This window comes from Anticarsia gemmatalis, chromosome 11, assembly GCF_050436995.1.
Source record: "Anticarsia gemmatalis isolate Benzon Research Colony breed Stoneville strain chromosome 11, ilAntGemm2 primary, whole genome shotgun sequence".
Taxonomy (NCBI): domain Eukaryota; kingdom Metazoa; phylum Arthropoda; class Insecta; order Lepidoptera; family Erebidae; genus Anticarsia; species Anticarsia gemmatalis.
This window is the reverse complement of record NC_134755.1, coordinates 12574632-12590376: the sequence shown is the minus strand read 5'-3', so window position 1 is coordinate 12590376 and position 15745 is coordinate 12574632. Positions and strand designations below refer to the sequence as shown.

Here is a 15745-nt window from a genome sequence, read left to right as displayed (position 1 = left end):
TTGTGCCTTGTTATATAATTGTTTCTCCTTCAATTTGAACTGTTTTATTTAAATATCGACAGATGCAATTTGTGACTTATGGAACAAGTAGGAAAGTAAGAAGAGTTGATCTATTTATAGTTTATACACATCTGATATCATTTTAGTGATTACATCCTAGGTATGCTTGAGTTTTCTAATATTTAAATGTATTGTGAGTACTCATTGAATACCTGGTTTATGTGCTTGTACACAAAACTGCGATGTGACGCGACGCGAATTCGCAACGCAGAAAATTACGACACGAATTGCTGCTATGCGATTTCGTGCGGCAAAGTGTCTCCCACGGTGATCACCCAGGGTGAGGGGAATGCGCGTGCGAATCAATTCGCAAGTTCTTGCGATGCGTTGTGCGAGCTCGTAGATTTTTACGATGCGATGTCGCATCGCAGCTTTGTGAACAAGAACAAGCCCTATAAGATGGTCCCCAAAATGCTAAATTAATGGAACGGTTTTTGGCTGCTCTCCTCCATATATTACTGTCTCTCTATATTTATTTTATCTCTCATTTAATTTTAAACTCTCTTTTACGATTAAGATACCTTTTCAAGCCTCTTATTTTCATATATTAATGTCACCTTACAGTTTTATTCTTCATAACTTCAAAAAGGCGACATCACTCAACCAAAACAGGCATCAAGAAAATACCGAACAATTCTTATAAAAAAATTACCTATTCACACTTCAATAACTATAAAATATATTTTTACGATGCGAATCGTAAAGTTTTCGATACGTATATTAAAGTTTATTTATGTGCTAGTTATTCTGGTACGGTTCTTTTTTGGGAAGTGATCTACGGAACTAATATGAAGGATGTCATGTGGTGTTTGTTTGTTTGTTCGTGTGTCTTGGTGAGTATGTGTTCTGATTAATATTTGTCTATTTCTTGTTATGGTTTTAAATTGCTGTGTTAAATGGTTTAGTTTTATTTTACTGCTATTTTTAGATTATTTTGGTGGTATTAATAGTTTCACTAAGTAAATCTTGAAGGTTTAAGCAGCGTTCCCAAAGTATCGTCTCGGGTTTTGGCTAATAACATTTCCCTTAGATACAGAACTTGTCGGTAAAAACCACTCATTAATTTGAATTTAATAAATTTCGTGAGAATCATTGCATTGTGTCTGGAGTTTCGTAAATGTGTCTGTGAATGTCTCATCAACAGGTTACAAAAGCAGCAGACATAGCTAAAGAAAAAGTGGATGAGGTAATAGAAGATGAAATCACACAGAAACTGAGTGTGGATCTGCTGCAGAGCCTCGAGAGGAAATTCCAGGTGGATTTACAGAAGTAAGTCATTTTACATCATTCATTTAACTATCAATTTAAAATTATTGTATTTTGCTTAAGAGCACTTATTGAATCAACTAGTTCTTGCTTTGTTCTTGGTGTAGATTAGGACCCCGAAAATTCATTTTGACAAATTTTTGAAATCCCTTTTTTCAATCCATATCCTAGTTATTGTTACGATACAGTTGCTTATACTGATAAATTAACACAGATCGGTGGACATGGTGCTATTGAAAATAAAGTTGTTACTGAAGAACGGAACTACCCACATTCAGGAGAGACTGGGTGAACTCCAAGAAACGCTGGATGTCATCAAATTACATGGAGAGAAAGAGGTACCTACCTTTTTTAGAGCTGCTAGTTTTTTTTACTAATGAGTGAATCAATTTAGCTTATGAAGGTAATATCAACACACTTTTGCAATTATAAGTATTATGCCTTGATCAGAATTTGTAAGTTAAATAACTTTTTATGCTAGTAAAAAAACATCTTTACTGGGCTTCATAAATGACACTTTTGATCATGATAAATATATACTGCTTTTCTGAATGAAGCAAGCAAAGTGATACCCTTAAATTAAACCTGGAAATGAATGATACAAAGTACCTAATACGTCACTAGCTCCTAAAAAACATGTTTACCCCTACATTGTATTCAAAAACTAATTGAACATAACACCAATAACATGCAGTTTGTATATTTTATGTGTGTTTGCGTTAGTGCGTGCGTGTTGCGCAAACTTTGTGTGGCATATCTAAATAAACTCAAATGTATTGATCGTATTTCCTTTAAACATAAATACTTGAATGTAAGCCGGTAAGGTTTGTACAATGTGACCTGATTTTCCTTAATTTTGATCTTAAATTAGTAATTCTCGAGCTCTGACTGGGTACCTGTTTTCAAGATCTTTGGCTTCCGTAATATTGACATCATCCAGTTCATATCCTCATTGTTCTAGTTGAAGTTAATCATCTAGAGTATGATCAATTTTAAGATTGGTAACCATTAATAAAATAAGTTTGCGATCAAACCAGTACATGACCCATTGCTCCTTTAGTCCGAGGTTGGTTATCTCGTATTTATTACCAATAACCCCAACAGCGATTCTTTCAAGGCCAGTACCAGAAAAAGTTTTAAGAAATTCTTAGATTCTGAATGTAATTTGTGACCATGATATGATTGTAAATTCATACACAACACAGGATTTATTACAAAACACATTTTTCAATGGTAAAAATAATCTTTCTGCTAGCTGGAAACCTGCCTAGCAGCTAAACAGAACCAGACATCAGCCCTAGCGGAGAAGGCTCTTCATCAGATGGTGGTGTGCGGATACGCGTTGATCGGTCACGACCCGGCCCAGGCGGTGCACAGCGTGATGTCTCTCAAGAACATGATCAAAGAAGGAATTAAACCGGTAAGATGATATTTGATATGGTGATAGAAGATACTTTATGGTTGCCTTTATAGATAAATAAGCGGAATAGGCAGACAATGTTTTGCCTGAACCCACAGCTCGATTACAGCGATGTATTTTTGGCGGTGTTTATAATTTGTCATTGTCAATTGTCATCATATTCCAGTCAGTTTACAAACAATCTTAATAAATTTTACCTTCTTTACCATTCATACGTAATATCATACCTTTTTACATAGGGGTAGATAGAGACCAAAGAACGCGACTTGGTACAATCTTTAAAAACTTCCTTTGCCATTTCCATTCCATCTTTACCGTTCATTTTGTCAAACGTCATTAAAATGCATTTTGAATTAATCGCGATCAGACCGGTCGCAGCAGTGAACTTTATTTCATAGGACGTAATGAAAATTCTACCGTAATTTTGGATTGGCAAAAGTACCACAGGTATTAAGAGGTATTTCAATGACCTCTCAATAGCTTAGTCTGCCGATTCAAAAATACCAATGATAGACATATTTGGGACTTGCATAAACACGAAATCAGTTCAGATATTTCGAATATGTTAGAAATATCTATTTAGCCCGAAAACGTATTGGCGTATTGCCAATTTCATATTATCAAAATGGTTTTGGAGAATTCGTTTGTTTCGCATTACGATATTAGTGACGGTGAACGAGAATACCACGCTACGTTTTCGTTGAAGGAGTAGGCAGAAGTAGAGCAATATAAATTGTATGAAGTATATATTTTCTGTCACTATGTGGAGATCATAAACCCAATTTGTTAGCACTTTTTTGATCGTTTTTTTACTGTCTTCCCATCGTTGGGCAAACGTTTAGGGGCAGAGGCCGTGACCTTCGTTTCTACCAAATGTTACGACAATGCAATTACATTTTGTCCCAAGTTGTTTAATTACTAAAAACTTTGTGACCAAAGTGCTTGTATAAAGTGCAAGAGAAATTACTAATAAAAGTAATTTTGTGCATATGATTATATTTTCTACTTTGTAAATGGAAGAAACGAAAAAGTTAACAAACTATTTAGCTTCATTCTTTGATTAATAAATGCTCGTTTGCGAATGTATGTATGTATAAATGTTCATATATCTACGTATATCTTTCTTGGTAGTTGCTATGCAAACAAAATCACATTCTGCTTGGTTTTGTCTAAATCACAATTTACTACTAACTTGAGATTCATGAGTTTTGGTCTATCAGAAATATGGCCAACTCATTATCTTCAATAGTCTGTCTTTTTCTAACGTCAGTGTTTTCATCGGATCTCTCGCTCTTTCACTCCTGATATCGTAATCATGGAATGTGGTATGAAGATTTGTTTATTTTTGAAACAAAATTATGTTTTCTTGTACGGAGAATTGCAGTGTATTGTAAACAAATTATTTTTCCTCATAACAGGGATGATTGGATAAAATATCGGGGAAAAAATTTAAAATATTTCTGAGAATTAGAATTTGGAATCTAATTTCTTGAGTATTTTCACAGCTTCAGTGAAATATATTTTTCAAAGACTTTCTGAGTGAAATATTTAGTTTCATATTTGTGCACAGTCGTTCTTATTTTGGCAGCGTTATCGGACGATTAGAGGCTATTGCGTGGAAGCCTTCAATTTTGCGCTTTCCATACAATTACCATAGAACTGACTACAGATTCTATATGGCCTTTTAAACCAGTCTAGTTTTGACACCTGCTCCCAAAATAATCTTCAATAGATATTTTTGCCACATTTTGCCTATTTCCAAAATGTCTTCTAAAATATATCTTCCAGTCGATTTAGCAAAGCGTGAGAGTTATAAATTAGAATGAAGCTGGACCACACACGGGAAGTGTCGAGATGAATGGCTGTCCCACTATCCGGCTAATGATTTACATGGAACAGGTAAAATTAGACCCACGTGAACTAGTTATTGGAAATATGATGACAAATGTATGGAGACATGAAGTATAAAATTATATTGACTATATGTAAGTTTCGCGATTCTTATACGAGAAGGGAGACAAATGGAACTAACTTAACTTAATTGTTGATAGACAGAAAGTATTTTTTAATGTTATGTCTATATGATCCGTTGTCCAGAATAGGCAGAAAATACTAGTAGACAAAGTGTAAATGAAAATCTTACTCGTATTTTTTCATGTCTTTCTACTTATTTCGAGAAAACTTGGATAAAAGTAATTTCAAGTTTAGCCGTTCATATAGTTGGTCCTTGTCACATATAAGTACAGTGAATAAAGAGTATGCAAAAGAGAGAGAATGCTATGCAAATAGAGTATTCTAAAACCCTTTTCCTGACCCGACACAAACAAGAAGCATAATACAAATTAAAACAGTCCTTACATAATTCCAAGAAATTGTCTTTACAATCAAAATTACAACACTATATCAAAAATCGACAATCAAACCGCATCACAGACATCAAACATCAAATAATTTAACATCAAAGCATAATTTCAGGTAACTTTATGTTTCAGATCCACGATCAGCGTGAAGAAATTTATGGGCTACTGAAAGTTTGCGGACACGACCACGACACACTGAAAAAGGTCATTAAATGCGTCATTTCCAAGGTGAGGACTTGAAGTGTTTACAACTGGTAAACTGTTAAACGGTTTGACCACAATTATAAATGTATTAATAAGTTGATAGCTACGTCAGTAGCGACCTCAGGCGGGATCTGAAATGGTTTGTGGTTTTTAATCGAATACTGCTATTATAAAATTGTTTTTTAGATGGTTTCTTCGTAGAGTTAGTCAGTCTAGTAAAGATACAAGAATGATTTTCAACTACTTGAAAGTTTCTAACTAAAGTAAATGATGGTGATGGTATAGATAGACAATGGAAGCCATTATTTGAGTTTTTTAAGGGCACAAAAGTATTACGATTTATTTAAAAAAATCAAATAGCTTTAATGCTAGGCATTAGCAATTTTTGCAGTATTGCAGATAATTTTAATTTAAAAACTACAGTTCCCTAATCAATACATGCATTTTCCCTTTCTCTTTTGGCGCAGGTGCTGCACTGCCTAGCTATAGGCTATTTGCAACAATAATCGATTAAAATATAAATTTATGCGTACTCTTTACGTGTCAAAACGCTAAGTATGAACCATACATAATATTAATTCGTATACAATTGCAATAAAACGCTAAGTAGCGGAAGAGCTCGCGTGCAGTTGGCACTGAGCAGAAACCTTGAGTTTTTGCCAAATATCCAACTATTGTTCAATCGGTTTATGTGTTTAGGAATTCTGGCTTTTACTAAATATATCTTTTAATTTTATGAGTGTGTTTCCCTAAAAGCTCAAGGACAGTACACACTTTCTATACTCATACTATGGAAGCAAAAGTCTTTCAGACTGTCTGTACTCTGCCTATCTGTTACGACTTAACTGCTGAACTGCCAAATCGATTGAAATAAAATTAAGATAGAGGTATAAAAATAGGCCAAATATCATTATAAACTGTTAATTACTTTTATTTTATTAGTAGAATAATGTAAAATAGTAAGTGGTTGAAATAGGGTTTGAATGAATCTTTATAATATTCCGACACATTTTCTAACACGTTGTTGAATGAAATCACAAAAGTTGCATAGAGCACGTGTGTTATTTTAACATTTCAGCCATAAATATGCCGAAGCCAATCGCTTCATAAAAATGCTGGTATTCAGCTGCATATGGTGAGACTGGAAGCCGACTCCAACATAGTTGGAAGAAAGGCTAAACTGATATAAATCTACATATACTAATATTATAAAGCTGAAGAGTTTGTTTGTTTGTTTGAACGCGCTAATCTCAGAAACTACTGGTCCGATTTTAAAAGTTATTTCAGTGTTAGATAGCCCATTTATCGAGGAAGGTTATAGGCTATATATCATCACGCTACGACCAGTAGGAACAGAGTACCAGTAAAAAATGTTACAAAAACGGGGTAAATTTGACCCATTCTCTCTTATGTGACGCAAGCGAAGTTGCGCGGGTCAGCTAGTATAAATATATTTATACTCCTGACTGTACTTGGTACTTACAGAGTAAAGTGAATCATAGTTACAGCTTTACTATGTAGCGAGCTATTATTTTCATATTCGCTAGATATAAGCTTTTGCAACAATATTCCACGTCTATTCCGATGCGTTAAGTAAATAATTTGTGGGTATTCGTAAATAAACGATACACAAATAGTAGAACGTTACTGTTATTGCTCATATCATTCTATAAATAATGTACCGCGTAGTCTTGTGAAACTCATATTTGTGTAGTAAAGATCCTTTGAAATAATTTTCTACGTTTACAGTGTAGTGTCAAAAGTGTTTCAACTGACTAAAACATTGAAAATAAAATACCAGAATGGCAAAAAAAAATGGTGTTCAGGGCTTGCTTACACATAATCGGTTCGGCAATAATTATCGAACAATAAAACCGAATCGACTCACTTGTTCGGCTTGTGCCGATTGGGTTCATCTACATATATTCGGTTTTGCTGCCCGGCTAGGCCGATTAATACCGAACCGAATTTGGGGTTAAAGCGAGTTTGTGGTAAGCCTGATAGATTTTACCACTCAAAGAAGCCTAGGCTTTTTAAATGAATAAATTAGGCGGGTGATACCTGGGGGTATAAAGTAGCTCGTTTCTATCTATCTGTACTAGGTCTATCCCTTACTATAGATAGCGTTTTGAAACACATAAACAACACAAGGCACCGGATATCGCAGTATCAATTACCGTTACACTCAATTTGGGTCGGAACTGTAAAAAATGTGTAAACTTCGCACAGAAATTAGTCATATCCGGCGAACGAAGCAAATATTTTGTTTGTAAAATACTTCGGACGCGTTTTTACGAGATTTCAGCAATGAAACTTTCAGTACTCCGTTGTGTAGGTTTTTCATTGGACTCCCGTAAACCGTAAAGGTTTTTCCAACAGTTTAAAGTTTTTATGCCTAGTCTAATTTGATTTGTGCAAAATAATCTTCTGTTTTCCTTAATCGACCCGCATCCTACCAAATAGCCGTCAATTGACACTCATTGGGTTGTTAATAATTAGAAAGGTAAAGAACAGTGACAAGGTCAGTCAAACTTAGATTAGTATCTGCAGGACTTTCGAACTAAAATTACGACGCTTTAGAGCCCTGCCTCACTAGGACGCCATGGCGACGTCGCTGGCTACGTATCTCTTAGCCTTTGGGCTGCTCTGTCTTGATGATACAATATATTTTATTCTGTTTTTCGAATAAGTCGGATGTATAAGCGTGGTGGTTTATCAAAAAAATATCATCATAATTTTGACTATAAACATTATTAGTACCACATCAATTAATTCACAATTTGAAATAAAGTAATTCAGTTCAGTCGTAGATTAAAAATGTCCATTAAAAGTCATGTTATGAGAGGAGTGTCAACACTGGTCGGTTCGTGTTTTATTGATGTAGGCACTGTGCCAGACGCTAGGAATACTAAGTAGTCTAGCCACGCCAATAAATATAGACATTGGGAATATTTGGGCAGTTTTATAGATATGCTGGAAACTTGTTCCTAATGAGGGAATTCAATTCAATGAGGGAAATGTAATTCGTGAAAATCATTAATATCAGTTGTTTAATTAGTTTTAGGAGATCAAAAGGTTAGAAAATCAAAAATCATTGAAAGTTCTGTCCAATACGGTTATGCATGTAAATCTGAAAAGCAATACCGGTATATTTGCATCAAGTGCTGGCAAGGAGTAAAAAAACTAACACTAATAAAATTGAACAAATTCACATTAATTGTTTTAAATTAAAAGGTATTACCTATCTATTCTACAATAATATAAGTTTACTTAAACTTAAAGCCCACATTTCATATATTTTTTATATTTTTATATGATAAATGTATCAAAGAGGCGCACCCCTTTTGTTTTTAACGTGTTCCATATTATTGTTTAATGGCCAAACGTGATTATATCTAATATACCTCCGCCTACAGTCACCTTTGGATATAATATATTATTTCAATATTTAATATAATTTACTTGTTCCAGTCACCAATAATAAAATCAGCAATGATGGACGTCACAGGCAAGCTGATCGAAGGAGTAGTGAGCCTCACAAAGCTCATGGCACACGGAGCGATGCACGAAGCCTGCCTTATAGAAGTCATTCGATCCATACAAGACGATGCTTTCAAACTAGTCGACGAAGTACGAACATGTGCTTATAACAACAACACATTTACCGATGAAGTTAATGCTTATATAAAAGAAGATAATGCCACAGTACTAGATATACCACGAAAAGATAAAACTGTACAGAAGAAAGAAGAAACTAAAGAAATGAAAGAATTGATAAGAAGAATGTTGGCAGAGAATAAAGTTCAGGATATTGATAAGTCGTTCAAAGATAAACTGGTCAAGTTTCAAGAAGATTTAGCCGCGGTTAATGCTAATGAAATACAGAAGAGTGAGAAGAAAGATTAGTAAAGTTTTGAGGAAAGTTCATTGATTTTATTTCCATTTTTTAACTAACATACTTTTCTTAAACTTGGCTTAGTAGCAGCTCTGGACTGATACTTAAAATTACTATAATAATAAACTTAATGTTACTACGTTTTTATAGCTAGTTGTGCTAACCGGTTGGTAAACCATTAGTAGGTGAAGCAACCTTAGCGTGGTCATTCTGTAGATGGGTGACCGCATAGTGAGCTGAACGTCTCCGTGCTTTGGAGGCTAATAAGTTGGTCTTAGTTGTTGTCAATCAAGAAAACAGTCGTTAGACCATTTCAAAGACCTTCAAGCTTAAACCACTTTGACACTAGGTTGACCACTAACCATACAATGAATGAACTCAGTTCTCTCTCTTGTACTATAGGTTAATCTACCTCTCCAAGGAGAAGTCGTTGACCGACATCACTACCATCAATTTCAACAGTACATGTATATTTTGACAAATGCTTTGAAGTATATTAATTAAACAAACGTTGAATAAACACAGTATATTAGAGATATATTTTCGTTGGCCGGTATTAGCGCAGTGGTGACATAAACTAACTGCTTTATACGTTGTAACCTTTATATGTCTGAAGCCAGAATAACTGGGTGTTTTCCTCAAGAGATAACGCAACTAATTAAATGTCTAGAATAATTAATATATTATTATGTAGATAGATTTTCTTTTGAAATTACAACTTCAGGCTCAAAAATCGATTCTATCTCTGTGGACCAAGTTTTTCCTTCATATAAGCTAAAAATTAATTATCAACTAATTGTTTAGATTACAAAAAAATACCATAACATCAGGCCTTTTCTCCATTAGAGTAAGCAGAAACCTATTACTACCCAGAGAACGCCAACCGCTACGATCCCTACAAACTTCTCTTGCTTCATTCACATCCATACATTTTATCAGAAGACCGCTAGTTACATAGGAATGTACCTGGTTTTTTTTAAAAACATTACCGATATGATAATAATAAGTACTTATATTTAAATTTATTTAACTTTTTCTACAGTTTAGTACGACAATTTTACTGTCCTACCACTAGTCACCTGTTTCTCTTCATTACAAAACGACCATCAAATATCATATCAAAAATTAACCTTACTTTTAAAGACAATTTACGCTCCAATTCACAAATTAAACGAATAACGATATGGCTGGATAAAATCGAGATTCACTTCAACGTTATATTCAAACATTAAAAATAGTTCACTTACGAAACGAGAAGTGTTTACGATGGAATAGCCAATGTTCCGTTATGTTGTTTACTTGGCCGAATAAAGCTGACTACACATCTATTAGGGTGGTTTTACACCAGAAATGTGCTATATAGCTATGCTGCGAGTATGGTAACATATCCTATGGTTAGAGGTCAATCTAATGTCAAAGTTGTTCAAGCTTAAATAATAATAATTATTATGTAATAGGTATAGTCCGGTTTCCAAAGCAAACAGAACGTACCCAATCCTATTAATGACTTGGTTTAGCTCGCAAGCGCAAACTGCATACCTGTATTTCTACCAAAATGAAATTCCAAAGTATTCATCTGCTCTTGTTTAATGAAAACATTAATGGGTCTATTCCGCTCGCGGTGGAAACCAAGCTTAAGCTGTGAAATTATGTGACCATTTCCGCTGATACTAAGCTATGTAGCGGTGCAAATAAGCTTCAAAGATGTTCAGCTCAAGCTATGCGACACATCGATAGAAGGGAAGCAGCGAGGGCGGCTTGGTGAGAAGAGAGTTGCTCACGCGTCACGAATAACACGCAACTATAGCCCACATCTATAGCGCTTCTTTCCATATAGAACATATCTTAGTTGAATCCGTTTCCCCCAGTGCTCAGCTGTATGCATCAATGAATATGATTGGTGGATACCAAACGAATCCACAGTAACTAAGCATAGCACATCTCTCGTGGAAAAGCCCCCTTACGAGTATGAGTGTTGAAATTGCTGTAGTTCTGTTTGATGTGTCGATGAGATCTCGCCGATTATGATTTGTAATGTGCCTTATTTTTTCTTTCGTAATATTTTATGTATTTAAATTGGTCTTGTGATCTCCTTTTGAGAATGTTCTTACTATCTGGGTGGTCTACGTTAAAGTACTACTCTTGTAAAGTGCAAGTGATAAATTATGTCTCCTTTTTTACTGAAATTTCTCTGCTTGCCCTTTATATTTTAGAGCACAAATTTTATATAAAATTATGGGGAACAAAACAAGAAAGTATTAATAAACTATCCAATTGAAAAAGTGAGCCTAAAGTTAACCCTTTGACTTCTAGATAGATAGAAAAAATTGCAGCCGAAAAAAATAATTCGAATATTGGTGGTAAAAGATTAAGGCCCAATTCATAGATAAGTGTAGGATAAACTATCCAACAGATAAAGGGACACCAAATGAACGAAAAAATATGACAAAATTATATCCAATAAGGTAACCAACACTAAAACAAAATTGATGAACCGCTGCTGCAAAGAAGGTGCCATAACATAATTCTTCACAGACCCTTTTGAAGACCACTTCAACGTACAAAGTAATGATAATGAATCAATCAGATCAATTTATTGTCATCTCATAATGGCGACGTGGTTACGGTCAATAAAATAATTCAATGATCGCGACGTCTGGCACATAAATATATTGTACACGCCAATCAAGTGATTTATTGATTTAAGTTTATTATTTCATTTGATGACAGTTCTTGCCTTGACGTAATTATTTATTTTTCTTCCAAGGATAAGAATGATCGCTAATGTACCTACATAATTTTAAAGCAGTTTTGTTAGGCAAATTACTTTTCAAAATTCAACATCCAGTAGCGCGGTTCTCTACAATTGGAACCATCGAGTATCGAGAGTTTGACATTTAAAATGTACTGCCAAAAATAGTTTCTACGACGTCCGCTAGAGGCGCTGATCGGATTTTCATACATTTTTTTTTTATAACTATCCGGTTGTCGATGCTCGGTAGTAGTAGAGAACCGGGCTAATGATGAACAAATTAAGATAAAACTCCATATGAACGGATCTGCTTTGGAAAGTTAGCGATACTAAAGTTACTGCTTGGATACGTAGCCAGCGTGTACGTGGCTCCTAGTGAGGCAGGGCACTTACAAACAATTAACATGAATGCACGAGTAACCATGGGTAATTCCCAAAAATGCCCAAATTCCTAAAAATAAAAAAATATATTTCCATATTCTACATATCCGTTGGCGTGATATTATCTTTTATTCACCTCCAATTTATTTATAGACAAAACTACGTCTGGCAAAATATTTTTTTTGTCAACAACATTACATAAGTTCTCCAGTATAATATTTTATTTCCTCTTTTATCATGCTCTTTGCATGATCAAAGCGTGCATGACATAATTTGCAATGATCATCTTTATAGAGGTGAATGCCCTTTGGTTTTTTAATTATTCCGTGTTTCTGGAGCTGTGCCAACATTTGATGGGAACATATGGTAGGTCTAGTACGTATCACGGAAAAGCTGAGTAGTTTTACAGTTCTGTAGGGAGAAGCGGAACTGTGAAATCTATTTGGCTGTTTTTAACAAATTATATGATTTTGTGAGAGTGATTGACGCGTTAGCTGTGGTCTTGTTGAATTTCGTTTTAGGCGTGAAGTTCAATTCCTGAGTATGACAGTGGTTTGAGATTGATTATGTTTTCTTATCTTATGGTTAGTGGTCAACCTAGTTTCAAAGTTGTTCAAGCCGTCCGAGAGTCCTAAGACATGATTTAACAACTGTTTTCTTAATTGATAAGAACCGGGACCGACCTTTCACATGTCCTCCGAAATATAATATTAAAAAAAAACATTGTTTTCATAGTTACCATTAGACGTTATTTAAATTCGAATTAAATCATTCACCAAAAATAAGCCGCTTTCACTGCATTTCATTTCACAGTACTAAACACCGAAAAAGACGCCTAAAAGATAGATAAAAAACATATTCGTTCACAAAAATTTACCTTCCATCAATTAAAACCAAACTCCCTAAAATATTACCTCTTAAATCACAGTATAACAACAATTTCCCCTTTATCAAACGACTTCCGTGGAGGAACACGTGACTGTTCTGCGACACTCATAACTGTCACCTAGCAGATAAGATTTACAGCGGCGCTTCTACATCATTATCAAGTTTAAGTGCCAATTGGACAAAATCTATGTATAATTTTTCACCTATTTTTGTTAAGAAGGTGAGTTTGCGAGAAGTTGTAGCTACAGTTCCAGAAGATATAACAAAATGATGCCATAATTTAATGCGATGGGTCTTAAATGCGTTCGATATTATAGGTTAGGATACTTCATTTGTTTACCCGAAGATCGATCGACCGTGGTCTCGGTCTGACTGTGGAATTTAAAAGGAGTTTATAATCGGTAAAATGTGGTCAGTTTTACAGCTCAACTTTCAAAATTCTATCTGATGTTTAGGCTAAAGTGGTGAAATTTACCAAAATCTTTATTTTGGTAACAAATTACTTAGCATCCTTTTAAGACAGTGATCTCCAGCAACCACGCAAAGACTACAGGGGAAAACGTAACTGGAGCACTAGTTTTACATTTAAGGGGGCATAGAAAATAATCTAACAATTGAAAGAGTTTTGAGACAGTTTTATCAAAATCATCAGTGTTTATTCAAAATTATTTTCTCACAACGAGTGCTTCTTTTCAGTCTCCACAAATCAAGACCAGTTCATAGGCATTAGTAGTATTTAGGACTTCAGTATTTCTGCATTGAAGATGCGAAGACTCATTTGCAGAATGCACTACATTCACCAAGGCTATCCGAATACCACTACTCTGACGTTGACCATAAAATATTTGAATATAAACAAAGAAACTAATAAAATAATGTTATTATTCTCGTTTCGTAAACATCAGTGTTCTGTGCAACTATTATTGTTTTAGCTAACACTTCCTGGGGTTAAATGAATTTGGCGTATTTCCGAAATGGTACGAGGAAGTACGCAGATGCTTGTTTAGTAAATATGTTTCTATATTCATTTGTGTATCATGTGCAATTTTGTTTTTGCTAAACAACATAGAGATCTCAAAATTTGTAGATTCTTATCTTATTATTATTTCTGCTATTTTTTTTTAAAACAAGACATTTTTTGTTTTTTTATTAGTAGTGAAAAAAAATTTCACTGACTCTGTGATCTAAACGGTAGTTTTTGTGACTGCTGACCATGAGGTCTCGTGATTGATTCCCTTGTCGGGAAAAGTCTTTTGAAGGTGCAATTAGTTTTTTATTCTCAATTAAATATAAGGTCGGGGAAAAAGTCCTTTCGCATTAGGTATAGTATGTATGAACTTGTAATAAAATCTTTTCTCTACACAAAAAAGCTCGATATTTGGGTACCTCACTAACTCACTGAAAGAAACCTGATGAACTGTCTAACCTAACTCATTGGTGATTCTTGAAGCCAAAGAGATTTTACTATTACATGGGACTACATTCTGAATTCCAAACTCAATGATTTCTATGAAATGTGTTTTTTTAATTTCCCTGCTTCCAACTATCAACTTCTGTCTGCTACAACTTCTGTCTGCTACAACTTCTGTTTTATCCGTGATCATCATTATCGACTTCCTCAAAATCAGTCATTCACTTCCTACTTAGCACAAATACTCCTTTTATCTAACAATCAAAGATTAATCGCAAGTGCTACACAACAGCTAGTATTAGTACGTTATTTTAGTAATACTAGTCATGCATTAGTGTCGATATTATTAGTTATTACTCGGTAAAGACGGTATTACTGATCGCGCGTCACAAGTGCCCCTGACATACATTTATGTGTTTGGGGATTTCTTATGCGTTTGTGGGTTTTATAACTGCACTTATAGGTCGGTTGACGATCTGTGGAGGCAACTAGGCGACCATTTTCGTAATTCGTTCATAGATCCACTTTAAACTTTTTTTAAAATATTTTTAGACAACTCACACGCGGTAATCTGATTTCAAACTAAGCAGAGATTATACTATGGTAACCATTAAATGATAAACATAGACTGGACAGAGCATTTTATGTGCGCTCTCAAAGGCTTTTCAGTGAGAACACTTTCAATTTCAGTATTAGATATATCAGGGCTAGTATACAAGTAAAATAAATAAAGCACTCAAACAAATATTATTTTTTAGTTTAATTTGACGTATGTTTTGATCGTGGTTTGAAAGAATTGGATTTTTGTTTTACAGAAAGAATAACCCAGAATTTTCTTCCGTTGTTTTTATCACTATTTTATAATATTCAGAGAATAGCTTGTTATTGTCGTCGGTCTACGTTTTACGAGTTTTATAATGACAATATAAAAATAATAATAGAAATAAAATATTAAACTCCACTCATTCATCGAGATGAACACGAAATGATCGCGAGATTGAATATCAAAGAAGGTAATGACGTTGTCTTTTCACGAGTTAAACATCGTTAAGAATAAATTAAAATGTGTTGTAAAACTGGAACTCTGAATAAATATGGTGAAATCTAC

The 15745-nt window shown here is 34.4% G+C and overlaps 2 protein-coding genes across 5 annotated transcripts in view; one reads left to right on the top strand and one right to left on the bottom strand.

Annotated features, from left to right (window-relative positions):
• LOC142976512 (uncharacterized) overlaps positions 1–15745 on the bottom strand; it is a 51614-nt gene that overhangs the window by 23854 nt on the left and 12015 nt on the right. The gene's annotated exons all lie outside the window — the stretch shown is intronic.
• LOC142976624 (uncharacterized) lies at positions 741–9233 on the top strand. Its single transcript, XM_076120080.1, has 6 exons — positions 741–893; positions 1205–1329; positions 1541–1664; positions 2582–2746; positions 5239–5334; positions 8782–9233. The coding sequence occupies exons 1-6, from the start codon at positions 849–851 to the stop codon at positions 9214–9216; spliced, it is 990 nt and encodes a 329-aa protein (XP_075976195.1). The 5' UTR covers positions 741–848; the 3' UTR covers positions 9217–9233.

Coding starts and splice junctions, on each gene's coding strand:
- LOC142976624 (XM_076120080.1), top strand. CDS start 849: ATGAAGGATGTCATGTGGTGTTTGTTTGTTTGTTCGTGTGTCTTG. Junction 1,330..1,540: donor TTCCAGGTGGATTTACAGAA/GTAAGTCATTTT, acceptor AAATTAACACAG/ATCGGTGGACATGGTGCTAT. Junction 2,747..5,238: donor TCAAAGAAGGAATTAAACCG/GTAAGATGATAT, acceptor TTTATGTTTCAG/ATCCACGATCAGCGTGAAGA.